The sequence below is a fragment of the Bactrocera oleae genome, chromosome 2 (assembly GCF_042242935.1).
Source record: "Bactrocera oleae isolate idBacOlea1 chromosome 2, idBacOlea1, whole genome shotgun sequence".
Classification (NCBI taxonomy): Eukaryota; Metazoa; Arthropoda; class Insecta; order Diptera; family Tephritidae; genus Bactrocera; species Bactrocera oleae.
This window is the reverse complement of record NC_091536.1, coordinates 69,208-90,703: the sequence shown is the minus strand read 5'-3', so window position 1 is coordinate 90,703 and position 21,496 is coordinate 69,208. Positions and strand designations below refer to the sequence as shown.

Genomic DNA, 21,496 nt, shown 5'->3' with positions numbered 1-21,496 from the left:
AAAAGTTCGTTCGGTTTTTATCTAATAGATGGCGTTATTGTCCATAGTACTAGTGTTACGTGTCGCATCATGTCATACTATACGGCGCTGAAAACGTGTTTATTCGCGCTAAAAGTTTGTCTATGACAGTTTTTCGATTGATTTACTCAGTTCGTTGTGAGGGCTCGTCAAAGACACCAACAAAGAGAAAATTCGCTATATTTTACAATTTTTCTTCGATCAAAGCGAAAAAGCAGCCAAAACGGCTGAAAACATTAATTTAGTTTATGGGCCCGATACTGTAAACGAACGTGTAGCACAAAAGTGATTTGCTAGGTTCCGTTCCGGTAATTTCGATGACAAAGATGCACCACACGTCGGGAGGCCTGTCGTCGAAAATTGCGATAAAATCACGGAAATAGTGGAAACACACCGTCACGTGAGCACTTATTTAATTGCTGAGGAACTAAAGATAAGCCAGAAAACCGTTTGAAACCATTTGCATAACCTTGGAATTCAAAAAGGAGCTCGATGTTTGGGTGTCACATGAACTAACGCAAAAAACATGATGGACCGAATTTCCATCTGCAAATCGCTGCAGAATCGCAACAAAATCGACCCGTTTCTGAAGCGGATTGTGACTGGCGATGAAAAATGGGTCACTTATGACAACATCGAGCGTAAACGGTCGTGGTCAAAGCTCGGGGAAGCGGCCCAGACGGTGGCCAAGACCGGATTGACGGCCAGGAAGGTTTTGCTGCGTGTTTGGTGGGATTCGCAAGAAATCATTTACTAGCTCCCCTATGGCCAAACGCTCAATTCGGCCCTCTACTGACAACAACTGGACCGCTTTAAGGCAGCATTCATCCAGAAGAGGGCATCTTTGATCAACAGAGGCCGAATTGTGTTCCATCAGGACAATGCCAAGCCACACACGTCTTTGGTGACGCGCCAGAAGCTCCGGGATCTCGGATGGGAGGTTCTAATGCACCCACTTTATAGTCCGGACCTGGCACCAAGTGATTACCATCTTTTCCTGATCATTACCATCTTTTCCTGTCCATGGCGAACGCGCTTAATGGTGAGAAGTTGGCCTCAAGAGAGGCCTGTTAAAATTGGCTTCCCGAGTTTTTTGGCAATAGGGACGCAGTCTTCTACGAGAGGGGTATAATGAAGTTGGCATCTCGTTGGCAACAAGTTTACGAACAAAACAACGCATATTTGATTTAAATCGGACAAATGTACACAAAGTTATCATCTTTTGAAAAATCAATAAAAAACCGAACGAACTTTTTACTTTACCTAATATTACAAAATTTACAAAAAAGGGTCTAAATAGTTTCTGAATATGTTTGATACATGTATAACAATATTTAATCTTAATAAATGTTAGGTATCCTAATTTAAATTCTCAAAAATTATTATTTTGTCCGATCTGGCTACAATGGAAAATGTTATAAAAAATGATAATTTTGAGGCGCTCTCAAACTTTAATAAGTTGAGCTTTCCTTTAGCCTTGGTTTCAATGATAAAAATTTTTGAATAGCTTAAATGTATTGTAAGATAATAAAAATATTTTAAACAATATTAAGTTCTCATTTATTCAATAAATGAAAAAAAGTATGCTTATCGGTAACCACGCTCAAAAAGAATAACTGGAATTAACATCAAAGAAAAAACTTGAATTAATATCAGTGAAAAAAATACTGCATAAAAAATAAATGAATAATTATAATTGCATAAGTTGTAAAAAAAAGCTATGCAATAGCTTTCCCGCGGCAGTCCCCGGTGCCACACGTATCTTTGTTTTTTTTTTTAATATTTCCTAAAACTAACGTATATGACGAAACAACGTTTGCCGAGTCAACTGGTATATGTTTATATTTCCATAATTTTATTTGAATTTTCTTTACTTTATATTTTAATTGCTGTTTTATATAATTTTTACTTAAATACTAACTATTTGAAGTCCTGTAATTACTTCCACTTTCATTTATGCATAATGTTTGCATTTTATTTTAATATGTTTTAGCTTTTGGATACCATTTAAAATTTTCTACTTTATATGTTATTTTCTTTACGTTTTATATTATTTTTACTTAAATATTAACTTTCATAATTAATTATGAGTGGTCAATGTAGAGGGTGTCCTACAGGCGTACTTGACAACACTGTAATCTATCAATAGCGTTACAAAAATCGTAACTAAGAGGCTACAAATTTAATTTGAGCAGAAATAAGTATTTATTAAAGCAACACGACACTTCGCTGATCGTCCTTGATTAGTTGTCTTGAGCTTTATTATTGTTGTCATTTTTTAAGCTAATTTCAAATTAATGCTCATATAGTTTGAAGATATTATATTGAAACAAAAAGTTTGATAGAAGTTATGGAAATATTAGTACAGCGAACAGAAAACGCACAGAAGAACACAATAAATATTTCAGTGCTGGAAAAACACTTATATCTTTTTCAAAAAGCAATAAATTTGGAAAATCGAAATGTAAGCCATTATCAGTTATTGAACCACTGGAGCCTTTTACTTATGGAAGTAACTTTAAGGCACACGTATTATTACTTTTCCTGAAGATAAACGTAATTACAATGAAATATGCCAATATTTAGAAAAAATATATACGTATTTCGAATAATAAATATTTATTAATATATGTAGGACAAAATAATCAAATATTAATCGACTTATAAAGGCTTATTAAGTTTAGTTCTAATTAATTGACCTTAAAATAATATCTTGCAAATCTTCAATATGTTTCTCCAGTGCATCTGAAAAGAAGAAACTTAGGAAATCATAACTATATAAATAAAAAGTGTTACCTTTCTCTGTTCGAATATATCTGCTTTCTTCACTGGTTTCATCCATTGACATATCGTCCTTTAGAAAATGTTTTAATTTTGGAAGAAATAGGAGCATACAAATAATTCCAATAAATTTGATAATCTTTTTAAAAATCAGAAGTTTTAATATTATCTTTCCAATTGTAAACAAATTTATTTTCTTCTTCAGTTTCTCTAAAAACCAATGGTCTCGAGGTTGATATATGACAGGTTGATGAAACGTAGGAGGTCCATATACTTGGCTTGGTGGTCCATATATTTCATTTGAGGGCTGCAAATTATTATTTGTGGGAGGTATGTAATTGTATCCAATATTAGCACCTGAAATTTAGAACACCCAAAATCCAAATATATGCATATATTATAACTTGATTTTTCAATTTAAAATGTTACAATTGCTAAATTCATCATTGGCACCCTTATTGTGTAAGGCTATTACTACTAGTAGTCGCTAGGCAACCGTATATCAAAATATACATTATTTATGACTATCGGTTAACTATTACAGACGACGCGCTCCTCTTTTGCTTATTATCTTTACTATAGTATACGGAAAATATCAAATCAATTGCTCAGGGCTAGCCGCCTGCAGTAGTGGGTCTACTAGTTTAAATATATAAATATTCAATGTATTATTTATGGTATTTACGAATGCTTTCAATTGAAGAAATTATTGTTACACAAGTAAGGAAGGGCTAAGTTCGGGTGTAATGGAAGATTTCATACTATTGCAACTTGCAAGGATAAAATTCGGAGAAATACCTACAGGTGTTGGCAAAATTTTATTTAAAAAAATGTTGTGAACGAATTTATCATTCATTGTTCGACAAAAGTGAATGGTTTACAATCGAATTTGTATTTTATTAACTTATATAATTGGTCATAGATTAAATTAATTTTAAAATCATATTTTACTTTCCGTGAGCGCAAATTATAATAAAATCATCCTCATATAAGATATAACTGCCATAAACTTAACCGAAAAAAATTAATTTAATATATTGATTTGATGTGCAAAACATCAACCAGGGGATCGGAATTGATATTATTAAGATGAGGTTTGGACCATGATCTAAACTAATTTCATTCATATTCAGCGGTAGGTCACATAATTTTTCAAAAAGCTTGTTAAGTGGAAGTTTTATTAAAATATCAAACATTTTGACCTACCTAAACCGTTGAAAGACATGTGAGAAGTCGAAAGGCATTATATAGAGTATATTGACATTGCTCAGGTATATTCTAGAATATATTTTAAAGCAATTTTACAATTAAGACATCGTTTGTTAGAATAATAAAAGTACGATATAAAGCCAACTGCAAGTTGTAAAATCTCATATTACTATATGAGAGATAGGGATAGTATTGAACCGCTTTTATATATTTTGGCCATTATCACATATTAAAAACAAAAAAAATGATCATTAACATACATCACATACAGTTACCAATACAGACGGGATAGTGTCAACCGCATGTTTTAAAATCCTGATATTAGTTATATGGGGGCTATGACAAGTTTTCATCCGATTTTATTCATTTTATGCAATTACATTTTTGGCACATATTATTATTAGTTAAATATTCTCTCTGAGTTTCTATAATATATCTAACAGACTGACCTATATTTTCGAAAAATAGTTCGCCGTAGGAACTGGTTTTCTTATATTCGGTACCTGAGGGCTTGAACAGTTTTGGTGGCTAGGGGAGCATCTGTTTCTGATAATAGTATGTCTGTATGTCAAAAATGGGTTGAATCGAGTCAATATTTTCCTTAGCCTCCATATCCCTAATAGAAAGATTTTCGAACTTCCGACTGACTAACAATAGCTAATAAGTATGTGAGTTATCTTAATTAAACGCTCACTCAGTGCGTGTTTTCCCTAACGGTGCATCTCTGTGCCTTAAGTGGATAAAATGAGAAGAAAGCTTGCTTATCAAGATGTTTCAAACATCCGGTTAACATTATACTGTTGATGGTATACGAGGTACCTAAATGGAACTCAGAGAGCATCTGTTTCTGTTAATAATATGTAGTAATGCTAAAAATAGAGAAAATCGGGTCAATACTCCTATCTCCCATATACATACCTAATAAAAGATTTTCAACCTTTCGGTTGGCCTTATACCGTATATATCAGTCAATATGTAAGATATCTTAGCAAATTTAACTGAACGTATTATATCGGATATTCTTTATTTAATACCGAAAATATGTGAAATTATATATTACTACATATAAAAACTTCCGTTATTCTAACCACTGCCGGCCCGAGACAATTTACCGCCCTGGGAAAAAACCAAATTCTCCGCCTGAAAATTATTCAGGTCATTTATTTAAAAAAAGGTAATGTTCCAAAGGCTTAGAATAATTACTTAAAAAGACAATAAACAAGAAAAAGCGTTAACTTCGGTTGTACCGAAGCTATAATACCCTTCACAAATACAAAGGCTCCTTACAAAAACTTGATTCCTATCATTCAATTTGTATGGCTATAGTGATCTGATCTGAACAATTTCTGCGGAGAATACATTGTTGCCTTAAACAATAACTCGTGCCTAATTTCGTAAAGATATTACGTCAAATATAAAAGTTTTTCGTGCAAGCACTTGATTCCGATCGTTCAGTTATCTATCGTTCAGCAGTCTATAGTCTGCTATAGTCTTCCGATCTATACAATTTCTTCGGAGATTGCATTACTGCCTTTAATAATTATGGCCCTATTTCGTGAAGATACCTCGTCAAATGAAAAAGTTTTCATTCAAGCACTTTATTTCGATCGTTCAATTTGTATGGCAACTATATGCTATAGTGATCTGATCTGAACAATTTTTTCGGATATTGCATTATTGACTTAAGTAATAATCCACACCATTTCGTGAACATACCTCGTCAAATGAAAGAGTTTTCCATACAAGCACTTGACTCTGATCGTTCAGTTAATATCGCAGCTATCTGCTTTAGTCTTCCGATCTATACAATTACAATCTTACAATTAAGAATTTCTTCGGAGATTAAATTGTTGTCTTAGAAAATAACTCATGCAAACTTTCGTGAAGATATTACGTAAAATAAAAAGTTTGCCCATACAAGTACTTGATTGTTCAATTTGTATGACAGCTATATGCTATAGTGGTCCGATATCGGCCGTTCCGACAAATGAGCAGGTTCATAGTGAGAAAAGGATAGGTGCAAAATTTCAGATCGATAGCCTAAAAACTGAGGGACTAGTTTATATAAATACACACTGACGTGCATAGCTAAATCAACTCTAAATTTATGTATATATTTTATGGGGTCTCCGACGTTTCCTTCTGAGTGTTACAAACTTTGTGGTTAACTTAATATACCCTGCTCAGGGTATAAAAATCATTTAAATATTTTCAAATCTTTCCGATCCTTTAATTTGGAAAAATCAGACGCAACTGTCAAGAGTTTGTGCCACTTGATTTTCAATTGATATACAATACTTGCCAAGCTTTCCAGTCTTTCTTGATACATTGTAGAGCAAAGGTTTTGATAAGTTTCAATTTAGAGAAACTGCACTCTCCACTAGCTATCAACACAGGAATTGTTAGCAACAGCTGTATTGCCGTTAATTAATATCTAACGATATCTATTAATTCGTTTGAACAAATATAATTTAAAATGTCTAGTGGTATACTGTTGCATCTATATCCGTGAATCCACCGTGAGTTAATTACATTTCTAATTGTTTACAATGTTCAAAGTGTATGTAAAAGTTTGCAACTGATCAGTATTGAATAAAATTCCAAAAGTTTTAGCAACTTCTTTCAACTGATCGTATTTTTCATTGATTGAAGACAATGCGGTATGAATAATGGCAAAATAGAAATTAATTTTACAATTTTGCTTAACATCGCGAATCGGCTCATCTTCCCCCTCATAATTGAACTGTCTTTTCTGTTCTGTACGTTTATTTCTCTTGACAATTATCTTGCCTCTATCAACAATTTTTCAAAGCCCATATCACTCCTTCATTTTTGAAATTTAAAATTTGCAATTTTTTTTGCAATTGCTTGGGTCTCAAAATTTGATTACTAGATAAACCTACTAGTGTTTCGTTTTCATAAAGTATCAGTTAAGTTCGGGCTAACTCAACCAATACTCTTTATTTCGTATGTCAAAAAGGGGTTGAATGGTTAAGAAAATTTGTTCACCTAATTTCATTAAACTATCATATATATTGACCGACATAAACGGTTTAAAGTCAGATGGAAAGTCCGAAATGTCTATATTGGGAATATTGGGGCTAGGGTAAAATCTGGATTGATTGCATTAACGTTTGACATTACTCAATTATACTCGAGAACATGTTCCACGCAGTTTCGTAGTAATTCATTGCCGATTTCACACATTTTCGAGATTAAACTATAGTATATCCAGTGTTATACATTTACTTAATTTTCCGAAGACTTCTTACATATTGCAGGTTTGAAATTTTTATATTAGGTGTATGGGGGCCAGGTGAAATATAGACCCGAATTTGTCTATTTTAGGCACATGGATACACTGTTATTAGAAAGACACTCTCACCTCATTTCAATAAGATAATTCATTGAGTGATATATTCGATATAAAGTCACCCGGTAATTCGATAATCTTTATAGTAGGCATATGACGGTTTCATACAATGTAATTTGACAAACGTACCCGAACTAGATTGATGAGAGCTCTGAAGCGCATTCAAATATGTATCTCGTGAAAAATCCGTTGAAATTTCTGCCGAAGAAACATATGTAACATATATCACTGTAAAATATATTCCTAAACCTGAATTCATTTTGTTAAAATTAACGTGCGGTAGAAACTTTGAATGTACATTAGCACAAGTATCAAAATGTAATACTGAAGTCGAGTTAAATGAAAACTTTTGAAGAAACCTTTTAACAATTTTAGGTATACAACCTTATTCACTACTAATAGAATATAAAAACAAGTAAGGAAGTTCTAAGTTCGGGTGTAACCGAACATTTTATGCTTTCGCAACTACTTCAGGTGTTGCCAAAATTTTATATTAAAGGAAGTATTGATCCTATTCAACCCATTTTTGACACAAAACATACTATTATCGATAGTTTCATTTATTTATATTATTATATGAATTGCAATTATATATCTTACACATTGACCGATATTTTCGGTAAAAAGCCACTATAGACACTGGGGTCCAAATATTCAGTTCTTAGGGGCTTAAATAGTCTTAGTTCGACTTAGACAATTTTTAGTCACAAGATGGCACACTTTAAACGCATTATTCACGGAAAATTTTACCCCGATACAATCATTTTTGCTTGATTTGCATAGGGAAAGTGAATGAATCAGATGGAATTTAAAATGGTGTTATATGGGAAATAAGCGTGGTTGTAATCCAATTTCGCCATTTTTCGTACTATAACATAGAAATATGATAAGAATGTTATATACCGAATTTAGTTGAAATCGGTTAAGCAGATCCCAAGATATGGGTTTTCACCTAAAAGTGGGCGGTGCCACGCCCACTGACTAATTATGAACGCGGTTCCTATAAAGTCATCTCATACCATCCCAGAGATAAAATTTAATGTCTCTGGCGTGTTTAGTGCTTGATTTATCGCGCCTTTAGTAGTTTTTAACAATACCGTTATATGGGGAGTGGGGGGGGTTGTCACCCGATTTCTCCCATTTTCACACTGCAGATAGGGGTGCTAAAAGCATTTGTTCCCAGTGAATTTAGTTAGTATAGCTTTAGCGGTTTAGGAGATATACACATATCTGGCGTGGTCCCGCCCCCTAATACCACTTTAAAAAAAATTTAAACTGCAGATGCCTGTCTCTAACGTAATCCTGCGTATCAAATAACAGTCTAGTATCTTATTGTGGAGCATAGTTATGGCAATTTATTTGTTTTTGATTAATGGCGTTTTGTGGGCGTGGCAGTTGTCCGATTACGCCCATCTGCAATACCAACCGTCTTACGGTACTAAGAAACATGTGTACCAAGTTTCATAAATATAACTAAATGTTTACTCAAGTTACAGCTTGCACAGACGGACGAACAGACAGTCACCCGGATTTCAACTCGTCTCTTCATCCAGATCATATATGTGTATATAACCCGATTAGTTTTAGTTATTAGTTAGGTGATACAAACAACCGTTAGGTGAACAAAACTATTATACTCTGTAGCAACAGGTTGCGAGAGTATAATAAAGTGAAAATAAACAGTTAAATCGATATAAAATCGAATCACGTATTTCACAGACATTTGAGGAATGTACGAATTGTCTTGCATTTTAATTACATTATGCTTTTACTCTGTATGTATAGGCTTTCATTTACGATAATGCTTACACAATAGAAATGGACACAAATATGTATATATGTAGATATATACTGCACTTTACGTACATATGTACATACTTACGTATGTCGGAAAGTTTTTAAGTACATACACATAGCCAATAAAGTCTGCGTTCATCCGGCACATTTTTTTAAGTGAAGTAAAAATTCAATGTTAATAGGTAATTCAGTTAAAAATTTTTACATGTTTTTCTTCTCTTCTCTTAAGTTCAAGATGCAAAAACATATATATATTCGTATTTTCATTATATATATTCGTATTTTCATTATATATATTCGTATTTTCATTTTTGAGATTTCAGTGTATGAACAAGTAAATATGGGCACCACAAAGTCTGCGTTCAGCTTATCAAATCAAATCTACACCAAACTTACTTATAGGCAAAGCCTTGGACAGACAAGATAAACGTGTTCCAGTAAGAGTACTTAATGGGTGCAAAATACCAATCAAATTCTCCAAAAGAGCTATATTAGCGAAGTGTCAAGAGATTGAGGCCGTAATAAATTGGGAAATAGGTCTTAAGGACGAGATTCCATGGACGTAAACGAAATATCGAGTGAATTTAATGCATGGACCGAGGAACTAGAGGCAAACCATCAAAATAAGGCTAAACAACTTCTTCTCAGATACTCATCCATATTTGAAAAAGACGATACCAAACCAGGAAGAACCAAAGTTGTGAAACATTTTTTTAATACAGGTGATGCAAGACTAATCCGACAGGCTCCTTAAAGCGTTCCTTTTGCAAAACGTGAAGTTGTAAGACAGACCATACGTGAAATGAGCGAAAGCGGTATAATCGAACCATCAGAGAGTCTGTGGAGCTCACCTGTAGTACTTGTGAGGAAGAAAGATGGCAACATGAGATTCTGTGTGGACTATAAAAGATTGATTGATGTAACGATGAAATACTGTTATCCACTACCTAGAATCAAGGACATGCTGGACACGTTATCAGGCACAAAATGGTTCTCAACACTTAATTTGAAAAGTAGTTATTGGCAAGTGGAGGTAAACGAAGAAGACAAAGAAACGGCTTTCAACGTTGGAGATGGTCTATGGCAATTTACCGTAATGCCCTTTAGATTATGTAACGCTCCTGCTACCTTTGAGAGACTTATGTACCAAGTATTAAAAGGATTAGACTGGACCTATTTGGTATACCTCGACGATATTATCGTGTTGGGTAAAAGCTTCGTTGAACACCTTATAATCTGTAAAAATTAATGATAGCACAGGTCGTGATATCACAACCCATTTTCTTTTATTAAGGGATGGCTTCAAAATATTAAAGGTTTGTGGAAGATCTTGTCCACCAAAGGATTCGAAAATATTACGACAAGAAATCTTTATCAAGACAGACTTGAACACTATTTCGGACAGATTCGTAGGGGGGCAGAAATAACGTAAGAACTACTCCGTACATGTTTCCGAAAGTCCTGGGGCCTTAGGACCATTAACTATGTAACTAAGGGAAATTGCGAACCTTTGCCTAGGGAAGAATAGGACTCCTTAAGTACTAGCGTCATTGCAAACTCTTTGATTAATGATATTTCTTGGCAAACCTATCAAAGTTTGTCAAGGCCGCTCTTAGAAGCACTTCAAAATATTGAAATCGCGGAAATTGGTTTAAATGAGCTTTTTCCTGAAGCAAAATTCGTTCGTTTATTTTTGCGGCTATATGTATTCAAAATTTTGAAAACTTTATAATTGTACGAGTCCCATACCTAGCCTTGAAGGTGAAACTGATTCTCGTTTTCTTTTTTCAATGGAAAAAGAATATAATGACTGCAGTCTGGTGAAACCACCTTCAGACTTTATAAACTTCCTCGAAAAATTAGAGGAAGTATTTTGCGATAATTTTGACTCTTGGTGTCATTGATGAGTATTTTCCAAATTTCTATTTGAAAAAATGCGACACAGAACCGTTTTATTGCTGTGCGAATTCTCAGCCAGACGTTCTTATATGCCTTTCTGTTAGAATAAGAACGTATTGTGTTGAACACATGTAAAATTTGTCTGAAGTCCTTTGTCCGGGTGGCTAACTGAAAAAAATCTTGATTTGTTGTCCTGATTACAACGTAATAGAAATTTTCACATTTTGAAGTGCTCAAATAATTATTAAGATAGAAATGCGCATATATTCTGTCTATTAGGCACATTTCGCATTTTTTATTGATAGTTCCTACCCCACCCCACCATACATCATTTTGACTTTTCTAAGGGTTTTTGTTAGATCTCCACTGTTGGCAATACATGCACATAAAATAAGTATTATTGTAAAATGACTTTTTTAAATTTTGTTTTTTTTTTGGTATTTATTGTATATAATTGGTGTATATAATAATTGAAAATAGGCCTCCTAGGGAACCGAACAACCAAAAAAATTGGTAACGCGCTTAGTTGAATACCGCATAGTGGTGTGGTAAATGCAATATACATACTTAAGTAGATATAAGATAATGTACAAAAATAATAAAATCTAACGAAATAAAACAAATATTATGTGGCACAGAAAAAATCATGTTTTTATTTAAAGTACTTATATTATCAGGTTAGATTTTTAAATTGTTTCAATGAATGCAAATAGAAGTGTTGCAAATGAAGAAATTCACGATTCTAACTTTTGTTGGTGGTGAGCACTATAATACTGGCCACATATTAGCTTTGGAAACAATTAGATGCACACTAAAACATTTACTTTGATAAAAGCAGTTTGATCGTAGGAGTATGGTAATTTACATGTAAGCAATTTTGTATCATTTACAACGTAATTTTTGTTTATTTTTTATCAGTTTCCAAATTTGGTAAATGTATAGTTTAGGTCCCCCAACTAAGAAGGCCTCAAAAATGAATTTTTTTTTTAATCATCTTTTTTAGACGCGAATATTTTATATCCGTGAGCGGAAAATTAATTTTTTCAACAATTTATGTATATATTTACAATATTATTTAACGCACATATTTTTCAAGTCATTTAGTTGTTGTTCTTGTTGTAGCGGCAAAATTCTTCAGAATTCAGATCACTTAGCTGTAATTACCAGTTCAGCGAGTTAAACATTTTCTTGTGAAAAAAAATACTAAAGAAATTTAAAAGTCAGATTTTGCGCCGCACTGGCGGCCTTCGGTTTATTAATTTTTACAGGCTTCCTCTGGAAAAAAATAAATTTAGTTATTATTTATTATTACTTTATATGCACTAATACACACCTGCTTATTGATAAAAGTTCTAGTGTGATCAGTTTTATCAGGAGCATTATTAAATATTCGTTATTTTACGAAGATTGTTTTGCAAATTTATAAACCTTGTTTCATTGAATAAGCATTTTCTGCATTCCGTTATTTGGCATTGTTGCTTAATTGCACCTTACATTTTCTGTGGTAAATATTCATTGATTTACCACAGTTCAAAAAAGGCATAAATATATATGGTAATTATTCTGAAATTTGAAAATAATATCCGCTCCTTTGAGAACATATATTAATATAAACTGATTTTACTTTGAAAAAATATTAAAGTTTTACATACAACCAATATATTTTGGACAACTTTTCCATAAATTAATAGAAAATAGCAATATGGAACCATTTTCCAGTCAAAAGTCGGCCTTAGTGGCTGTTAATAGAAACTCAACCCCTAGGCGGACTTGATGTTTCTCGATGGACACCTCTCAGCTGTAGCTACTCCCCCTTTACGATGATTAATAGTGCCACCGATTGTATTGCAGCGCTCTAGTTCGATATATTTTTTGAATATCTAATGTAAATGTTAGTAGATTATTGACACAAGCAAATCATGGCGTATAGTTTTCAATCTTCTGTTCCTGATCAGCAATTTTTGTGGGATGTTTTTCAAAGGTATGCGATTATTTACTGAACATACAATTTTTAATATTTTTAAGTTATAGGGTTGACAAGGACCGTAGCGGACACATTTCGGCCGACGAATTGCAGATAGCTCTTTCAAATGGTACATGGAGCCCATTCAATCCAGAAACTGTTCGTTTAATGATTGGAATGTTTGATCGTGAAAATAGGGGAACAGTTTCTTTCCAAGATTTCGGTGCTCTCTGGAAATATGTTACAGATTGGCAGAGTTGTTTCCGGTCGTTCGATAGAGACAATTCGGGTAATATTGATAAAGAGGAACTTAAAACAGCATTGTCTTCATTTGGTTATCGTTTATCTGACAATCTTGTGGATATTCTAATAAGGAAATTTGATCGATTTGGAAAAGGAACAATACTTTTTGATGACTTCATACAATGTTGTATAGTTTTATATGTGAGTCATTCGTTTAATCTTTGGCGAGCCATTTATTATTACGTTTTCTTTATAGACCCTTACATCGGCGTTTAGACAACATGATACAGATATGGATGGTGTTATAACTATACATTACGAACAATTTCTAAGTATGGTGTTTTCATTAAAAATATGAAGAAGAAATATAAAATTAATTCTAATCTTTGAGAAAGTTGAACTTTATTTTGCTACTCCACCTACTTAATTAATTAGTTGTAAACAACGTTATACTAAACTTATTCTTCCTAAGAACCACAATGTTCTTGAAACTTCTTGATCCATGAAGCAGTAATACCTATGACATTCTAGCGTCCGAAATCAACTATACGGTCCCCGGATTTCTGATATTGGATATCGTATAAATTTTGTTTTTAATGTCATAGAAAGACTTAGTTTTGGGTTTATATTAAAAGTACATACATGTTGGGCATTGGAATACCATTGCATATTTATAAATTATTTTTGTTTTCACGTGGATTCATTTTGTTATTCCCTGAATGAAATGAAGGAACGTTACTACAAGCTCTCCATTTCCTACTTGCCGGTAGTTATCCAGAATGCATTTTAACTTTGGGCTTAAGCAACCTACGATATCTATGGTTGTTACAAAACTTGCTTTTAAATATTATGAACACCATATTTGTGTGCTGTGAAAAAAACACCAATGACTTAAAAGGAGCAAAACGTTACAAATATTTAATTTTACTCAAAAATATTTAACTTTAATCAAAAATATTTAATTTTACAAAAAAGCACCTTCCACGGTCTCTTAATTTTTTTTTAATAATTCCAATTTACAGCTTGTCTCGTCCAGTTTCGGGGCAGTTTGACAACACTTCAACTGAATTTTTTATTGATGGATTGAGTTGAAAACCATAATACCGAATATAAAACTTCAACCAGTTGGGTTGAAAACCGTAGCCGAAGTGAAAATGTCTGTGTCTTTTCGAACAGCTTATTGCGAAGAAAGAAGTTACGTTGAAAAAGCAAAGAAATATGGATAAGCGGACAAAATAAATAGATCACCTGAAGACCTGCAATCTCTCCACCGGTGTGAGTAAGCTATGAACTACTGTCAAGGCCTTGTCTAATCCGAGGAGGCATGACGACCGAGTTGAAATTCAATTCGACGATGCTATGGGGTATTTTCGCGGAACCGCCTCCTAGGAACATCAAGAGGTCTTTCCTTGATTAAGACGACGACATCAGACAGTACGCCGACCGGACTTCGGGCGCAACGAACTTTAGACAAGCACTGACCGACATTCACAGTGGAGCCATCAACACCTTCATCGACTCCCTCTCAGTGAATAGCGTACTAGAAGTAAAACCACCACCCATAGCAGACGTAGAGCTCGAGTTGTCACGCGAAACCAGAGTGTCCCTCGCGCAACTTCGTTCTGGATATTGTAGCAGGTTAAACTCCTAATTATCCATAATAGACCCCGACATTCCAAACATTTGTCCTGCGTGCAATGAGTCTCCGCTTGATACTAACCACCTTTTGAATGCCCAACAAACCCAACTCATCTAATACCCTTTACCCTATGGTCCGAATCCGTCGGAACAGCTCGTTTCTTGGGCCTCCCGTTAGATGACCTCGACGACAACCAAACTATAACTTATTATCCAAGCGGGGACGAGATAACCGTTACAACAACACCAACAGTCGGGTCTACGTAACGGAACGGACCCAGAGTAAGGGGTCGAGCTATTTAATAGTTGCAGCAGTACAGCTACTGCGTTGTATATTTGCTGATACTCTGCTGATGTGCAAATTATATTTTAGAGTCGCGACAAACGGTTTTTTTTTAAATAAATAGACGAATATTTTGATTAACAGCAAACTATCGCTGAAGAATGTAGAATTCAGACTGACTTTATTGAATAATATTTCTTACAACAAAAGTTCATAGTTTACTCAACTTTAAATAAATTTACAAAGAATGCTTATTAAATGATTTGGTTATTGAATCCCATAATTTTATATCAATTCAAAGAAATGGTACAGAATATAATTTCGTTATGTTCAATTTATTTATAATATTGTCAAGTAGCAGAATATGGTCTCAAATTACATATACTTTTTATTAATTGATTTATGCTACATTACAGAACTTTGTTACGTTGTATGGAAATTCTTGTTTACATTGTTTTATATATTGTAGCAATGAGTTCCTCTATATCGTCAGTATTTTTGTTTATTGGTTTTGGAGTGGCTATATCATTATCGGCAAGTTTGTATATGGGAATTGGGTTGGAAGTGTTTGTATATGAAACTTGCAGACAAAAATTTATTGTTGCCGATTATTTGCATAAATTGCGTTCAAAAAGTGACAGTAGAACGTGATGGTGTTGAAAGTGTCGCCAAAAATTCACGCAGAACGTGATAATTTAACAAATTTTCAACACCGCTGTGATTGCCATCTCGAACGCACCCTAATACTAAACAAAAAGCAAGGTGCGTGGAGTCCCTCTAACCCTAGTCGATTCAACACCGGGGTGCCATAATCCTTTTGCATTGAACTCCTTTCAGAGAACTTCACCTCTAGAACATTCTGGCACCTACGATTTTGATGTCAAGTTGCATCTGGCAATTTGTCATTGATTCGATTTTGTTCTATCATCCATGTTCGTCCAATATTATCCATCTTTTCAAAGCTGAGACAAACTTAAATTGTCAATCACACAGCATATTTGATGATGATGATATGATATTTTGTTCACCATTTCAAAATTTACAATATGAATCCGTGTACAAATAGAAGATATATACACAATATTACAGAAAATTCATTAATTAGTTGGTTACTGTACAATCGATGGTAGGAAACTATCGATAGTGTTAGCGATAATATCGATAGTTTTCCAGCTCTAGTATTTAGGAATGCAATCACTTCACTACTGTGTTAAAGTACTAATTTGAATATATAAACAAGAACATTTTTATATTTATAAGCGTTGATTGCGATTACAAAATGAGTAATTCGGGTTCGTTTATGAAATATATCGAAAACTAAATTTATTTATTATTTCAGGCTGCGAAGATAGGCGAATTGTTATTAAATTGGAGAAGAGCATAGCTCTTTTAAAAGAAGAATACACTAAGCTGCAACGAGCGTATGTACAGCTTGAAAGAAAGTATAACGAGGTAGCTTTAAAAGTTGAAGATGACACTATTGTTAGTGGTTTTGTATGTCGCTTGGTTATGACCGTGGCTTCTCTTTATAAGAAAAGTATTTATTCTGACATATGCATAAGAATTGGCGCTGTAAGTGTACCGGCTCACAAATTTGTATTACAATCACGATCTGACGAATGGAACCAAGAATTTTTGATTTCAAGAGATGAACTTGATTGGAGTAATTTTGAAGAAGATATCGGAATTGCTCTACTTCAATGGATATATACTGATATTGCTGATTTGGATAACGATCGAATTACCTTGGGATTATTACGGGCGGCTCATTGCTTTAAATTGCAGGGATTAATGGGCATATGTGAACGTGCTTTAGTGGTATCTGCTAATATTCGTTCATGTGTAAAATTTTATGGTGTTGCTGAAGAAGTTGGAGCAATAACTCTACTGGAATATTGCTCAAGTTTAATTTCAACGCATTGGGATGATTTGGCTTCACAAGACTTTGAACATATGTCAGGTGCAGTGTTATATAAGATGCTAAAAAGCAAAACAAAGTATCCACTACATGCTGCAGTACGGTTATTACGAGAAGATGTCGTATTTCTATGCTTAGTTGAAAATGATAGCAAAGTGAGTATGAAAACAAATTACTTGTTTATGCAAATATATTATATAAACTGTAAGGTCTATGTTAAATAAATTCGTGGTGGAAACGGCAGGTTTTAATATTTAAAGGCTATTTTATTATATATATATTAGCATGCCTTGCTAAATCAAAAAAAAAAAAAAATTACTAATAGTACATTAAAGGGCTCGTAACATGTTTATAGAACCGATGGAAATTTTGGATTATAAACCCCTTGTATCGTGAGTAATCGCCCATTTCATGGAGTTCAACTTAATATGTCTGTAATTACAATAGGCATATGTATATAAATACAGCAATGAGTTATTGTTGGTAATATATTACTCTGAGGAACAAGTCTAAAAGATACCCAAAATCAGGATCATGGATGCGTTTAGACTCCTGAATTGACTATTATACCTTGGCCAGCAACTTGAGTAGGATAATTTTCTGTTGCCTTTTCTACCAAATTATCAGTTTCTTGTATGTCCATGAAAAGAATTTCAAAATGGAAAGGAATGCCAAATTGCGTGGAGCATCCGTGCCGCCCGAGCACGAGTTTTCCCGACAAACGAGTGCCTATGTGAACCGGCACATATTAAACGCTTGCTTTCGTGAAAGCGTTAAGGGGGGCGATACATGTAATGCCGTTATGAAACCAATCTGAGATACTCCCTGTTTAATTCTTTTAATTTAGAATTTTTACCTCGAAGCAATGCGGATGATTGTAGACGGATGGCCCGTTCTCACGATAGCTGGGTCTACGTAACCGGAACGGACCCGGATTTTATCCGGCCAAGGCCTGTCTACTTAAAAGAGTTCTGCCGCTACAACAACAATAACATTGTAGATGGCTCAGATAGTTAATTTGTATATATCGCACAATAACTACAAAAGAGTCAGAACTCAAAAACTTCAAAATCAATTATTTTCAATATATCCATTCGTAATACACTTTCTACCCTACCCCCAAGAAATTTCATTTCATCACTATCTTTGAAAATCACCGTTAGGTCTACTTTTATGTTAATTGTGTCGTTTTTGTAGTGGTTATCTAATCCGCGCTTGGATGATAAACTGAAATAATTGAACTGGAGTAGAATTCTTTATATGGGGTTTATTAATGCAATTTACCTTCAATCAATTAAATTACTTTGCAGTCCCTTGTAGTTCAGCGACTGCAGACTGCTGTGCGGTCTATCAGCAGGTGTTCTGGAGATGTTCCAGCTTCATGTCGCAGAACTGGCATTTTTCACAACAGGCCAGTTCCATGTATAAGAGGTGGGACGTTATGAAATTAGCGCGGCAGTGCTGCCTTTGATGAGAAAGCATCACACTCTACATGAAAATTCTGGCAACACTGCCAAAGTCACACGTTCAAACAACACAAACGCAATATAAAAACATTCGACGGCGTGCTTAGATGAAAAAGTAATTGTAAATGAATTTTATAATAAATATTAATATTATGTTCATGCCACCCTGATAAGATGCACTTTGTTACGACCTGATAGGCTATTCAGCCGTTTTATACACAGAGATCGCTTTAAGTGCCGCTTGACTATCGCTGAGTATGGCGATACTTTCGTTGCGATAGTTGCGTTGCACGTTTATTTCTACACATCGACTTATGGAGATGGAGAGTTTAGTACGTGGCCCTGCAACTTCTGCACCAATTCCCTGCGACGTTTTGAAGTTGTCGGTGTACCATTTGATTATGTTATGATTTATCAGTACTTTAAACTTCCTAGTGAGGTTTACCATTTTGGTAAAGCTGTCCCTTGGTAGAAGAGTCAGTGGCATTTCACCACTTAGGGCCTTCATTTGCTAGTACGAGATTAGCTTTGCTCTGCCAAACCCTTCTGTTATCATTTGAAACATTGTATGTTTGGCTGCTTGGTTGATTACTATGTATGGTGTTCAAGTATGACTTCCAGTGCTACTGTCGGGCACGTACGCATTGCACCCGATGTGCAGAAGCAGGCAAGTCATTACAGCTTCGATAGTTGAAGTTCTACCGAAGTCTGCGATGCTTTTGAAGCCCAAGTCACCGCTCGCGATGACACCCGAGGCTGCCGCCACGTGGTGCAGGTTTTCCTGGACAACTTCCACGTTGAAGACCACTAAAAGATCGGTTCCATGCAGCTTTGCCGTACTGGCGCAGGAATGAAAGGCATTCTCCTCAACCATAATTGTTTCGGTAGTTCCGCTATCAGCAGTAGTCTTGTTCTATAGTTCAGGCGAAAACCCTCCTTTCCAGGTATTAATGCCCTCGTTCTGGTTTCTGACGAGCCCGAGAGCAGACTCGTATGGCTTGCCTGCACATCTGGGGAGGAACACCGTCATATTTGTGTTAATCGTTAAAAAAAAAATCCAATATTTCATTTTAAGCTCTTAAATCGTCGTTTTTTAACTTAAAATAAAGCTATTTGTGAGTTCATTTTTAAACATTTTTTTTTATTCTACGTTGTTATTATTATTATTTTTTTTAAATTGTCACAGACTATTAATATTTGAAGAAAAAAATTTTTTCGAAAAAGTTTAATAAATAAAATAAACAAAATAATAATAATACTCAGATCGGTTGCTAAAAGACGTCGGTAAAGTTGGTTACTCACATAAGGGTTAATGCATCCGCATATCTGCGCTGTTCCTCCACCACTCGAGGAGATTCGGGCGGAATGTTGGCCTTTTGCCGTTAGTGCATAATTACCCTTTTGCCTTTTGGTAGCTCCTGTGGCGTTATGTGTCCCCTCTTGCGTTTTGCGGTCTGGGTGGTCGAATGTGGTGCTTTTTTCGCTACCTAACGGACGGGGTTGCGTTTACCTGACAGCGGCTCCACCGGTCCCACTACTCCTTTGGACAACGGACGCTGTATTGTCAAACAACAAAGGAACGTAAACTTAGTTGTTATTGTTATGGTTTTAGTTGTGTTGTGTCATCTTTGTCCTACGACCCTTGGCTCAACGCTGCGAGCTGTTACTTTCCAACGCGGCCCGGTGTGGAGAAGGCTCCGTTAGAATACAGCCGAATTAACCTCCTGGCTGCAAATCATCCAATCATCCGAGTATGCCGTGCGACTTAAACCCGTGCACCACGACAAGCTGCCTGTTCCAAGATTAACGTTACATCTCATAACAGAAAGAACATTATGGTTTATTACACTATTACACTAGCAGTTCAATGAATAAATCCAAAAGTTGTTCTTTACTACAAATTGTTACCTCTGTGGTAAAAAATACTTTATTTCAAGAAGCCGCCAGGCTCACGCTACATATTGTTGTTGTTTAAGCAGTTCACTCGTTCTCACTTGGGTGGTAAGTTTTGGGTTGGTTGTCATCGAAGTTGCTTACGGTAAGTTCAGGAAACGTGCTGTTTTGACGGGGTCGGACCATAGGGAGAGTGGTGTTAAATGAGTGAGGTTTGCTAGGCATGCAAAGAGGGATTAGAGTCATGCGGGGACTCATTGTACGCTGGACAGATATTTGATATGTTTGAGGTCGATTCTGGATAAGTAGGAGTTTAACCTGCTACAGAAGGAAGTTGCGCAAGGGTTACTCCAGATTCTCAGGGGAACTCGAGCTCTTCGTCTGCGATGAGTGGTAGTTTGACTCCAAATACGCCAATTACTGGGATAGAGTCGATGAAGCTGTTGATAGCTCCACTATGAATGGTGTCAGTGCGTGTCTAAAGTTTGTTACGTCCGAAATCTGGCCCGCGTACTATTCGATGTCAAAGACATAATTAAGGAAAGACATCTTGATGTTCGTAAGAGACGGCTCCAATTCAAGCAGACGACTTCAGGGATGGTTTCCTGCGAAAACATCTCATCAGAAACTGCTTGGAGAGGAGTGCATTATGTTTCTTGACAAGAAGTATGCGGGCCTCGGGAGACATCAAAGGCATCCTGTAACCGTTCGGAGTGATGGCCGACCGATCGATTGCCTTGTAAGTTGCCAACAACGTTTCTTTGGAGGAGGGGAAGAGTGTCAAACCTCTTGTAGAGAAGAGGCGAGAAAGATTTAACTGTTCACGCTGCATCGCGTTTTTCATCTTCGTCATCGGGAGGCCTGAGCGTTTCCCGACGGTTATCCCAGCCGGTGGCGGTATTACCAAATTCCTCGCACCTGCCTTTTCAGAGTGAGCCGCCTTCTCAGACGAAGTTGCCCAAGGGTTATTCTGTTGCAGCGATTATGTAAATGTCATCTTATGGTAGGCCTAGAA

The 21,496-nt window shown here is 35.3% G+C and overlaps 3 protein-coding genes and 2 long non-coding RNA genes across 5 annotated transcripts in view; 3 read left to right on the top strand and 2 right to left on the bottom strand.

The window, feature by feature from the left end:
• Window positions 1-2,620: 2,620 nt before the first annotated feature.
• Window positions 2,621-7,721, bottom strand: LOC106620378 (uncharacterized). Its single transcript, XM_014238865.3, has 3 exons — window positions 7,511-7,721; window positions 2,815-3,156; window positions 2,621-2,763 (listed from the first exon to the last, which is right to left on the bottom strand). The coding sequence occupies exons 1-3, from the start codon at window positions 7,638-7,640 to the stop codon at window positions 2,705-2,707; spliced, it is 531 nt and encodes a 176-aa protein (XP_014094340.2). The 5' UTR covers window positions 7,641-7,721; the 3' UTR covers window positions 2,621-2,704.
• A 1,178-nt stretch (window positions 7,722-8,899) lies between these two features.
• LOC138855851 (uncharacterized) lies at window positions 8,900-11,721 on the top strand. Its single transcript, XR_011394963.1, has 2 exons — window positions 8,900-9,360; window positions 9,495-11,721. It is a non-coding gene; the product is annotated as an uncharacterized lncRNA (long non-coding RNA).
• Window positions 11,712-12,842, bottom strand: LOC118683025 (uncharacterized). Its single transcript, XR_011394962.1, has 3 exons — window positions 12,730-12,842; window positions 12,411-12,640; window positions 11,712-12,352 (listed from the first exon to the last, which is right to left on the bottom strand). It is a non-coding gene; the product is annotated as an uncharacterized lncRNA (long non-coding RNA).
• Window positions 12,843-12,922: 80 nt separating this feature from the next.
• Alg-2 (Apoptosis-linked gene-2) lies at window positions 12,923-13,677 on the top strand. The gene is made up of 3 exons (XM_014238863.3): window positions 12,923-13,058; window positions 13,109-13,484; window positions 13,540-13,677. The coding sequence occupies exons 1-3, from the start codon at window positions 12,997-12,999 to the stop codon at window positions 13,639-13,641; spliced, it is 540 nt and encodes a 179-aa protein (XP_014094338.1). The 5' UTR covers window positions 12,923-12,996; the 3' UTR covers window positions 13,642-13,677.
• A 2,688-nt stretch (window positions 13,678-16,365) lies between these two features.
• The window catches only part of LOC106620389 (rabankyrin-5), a 37,898-nt gene continuing 32,767 nt past the window's right edge, over window positions 16,366-21,496 (top strand). The window contains exons 1-2 of the mRNA XM_014238883.3: window positions 16,366-16,487; window positions 16,544-17,277. Coding sequence (XP_014094358.1) covers window positions 16,484-16,487; window positions 16,544-17,277 — 738 coding nt within the window. The 5' untranslated portion in view covers window positions 16,366-16,483. The remainder of the gene's footprint in view (window positions 16,488-16,543; window positions 17,278-21,496) is intronic.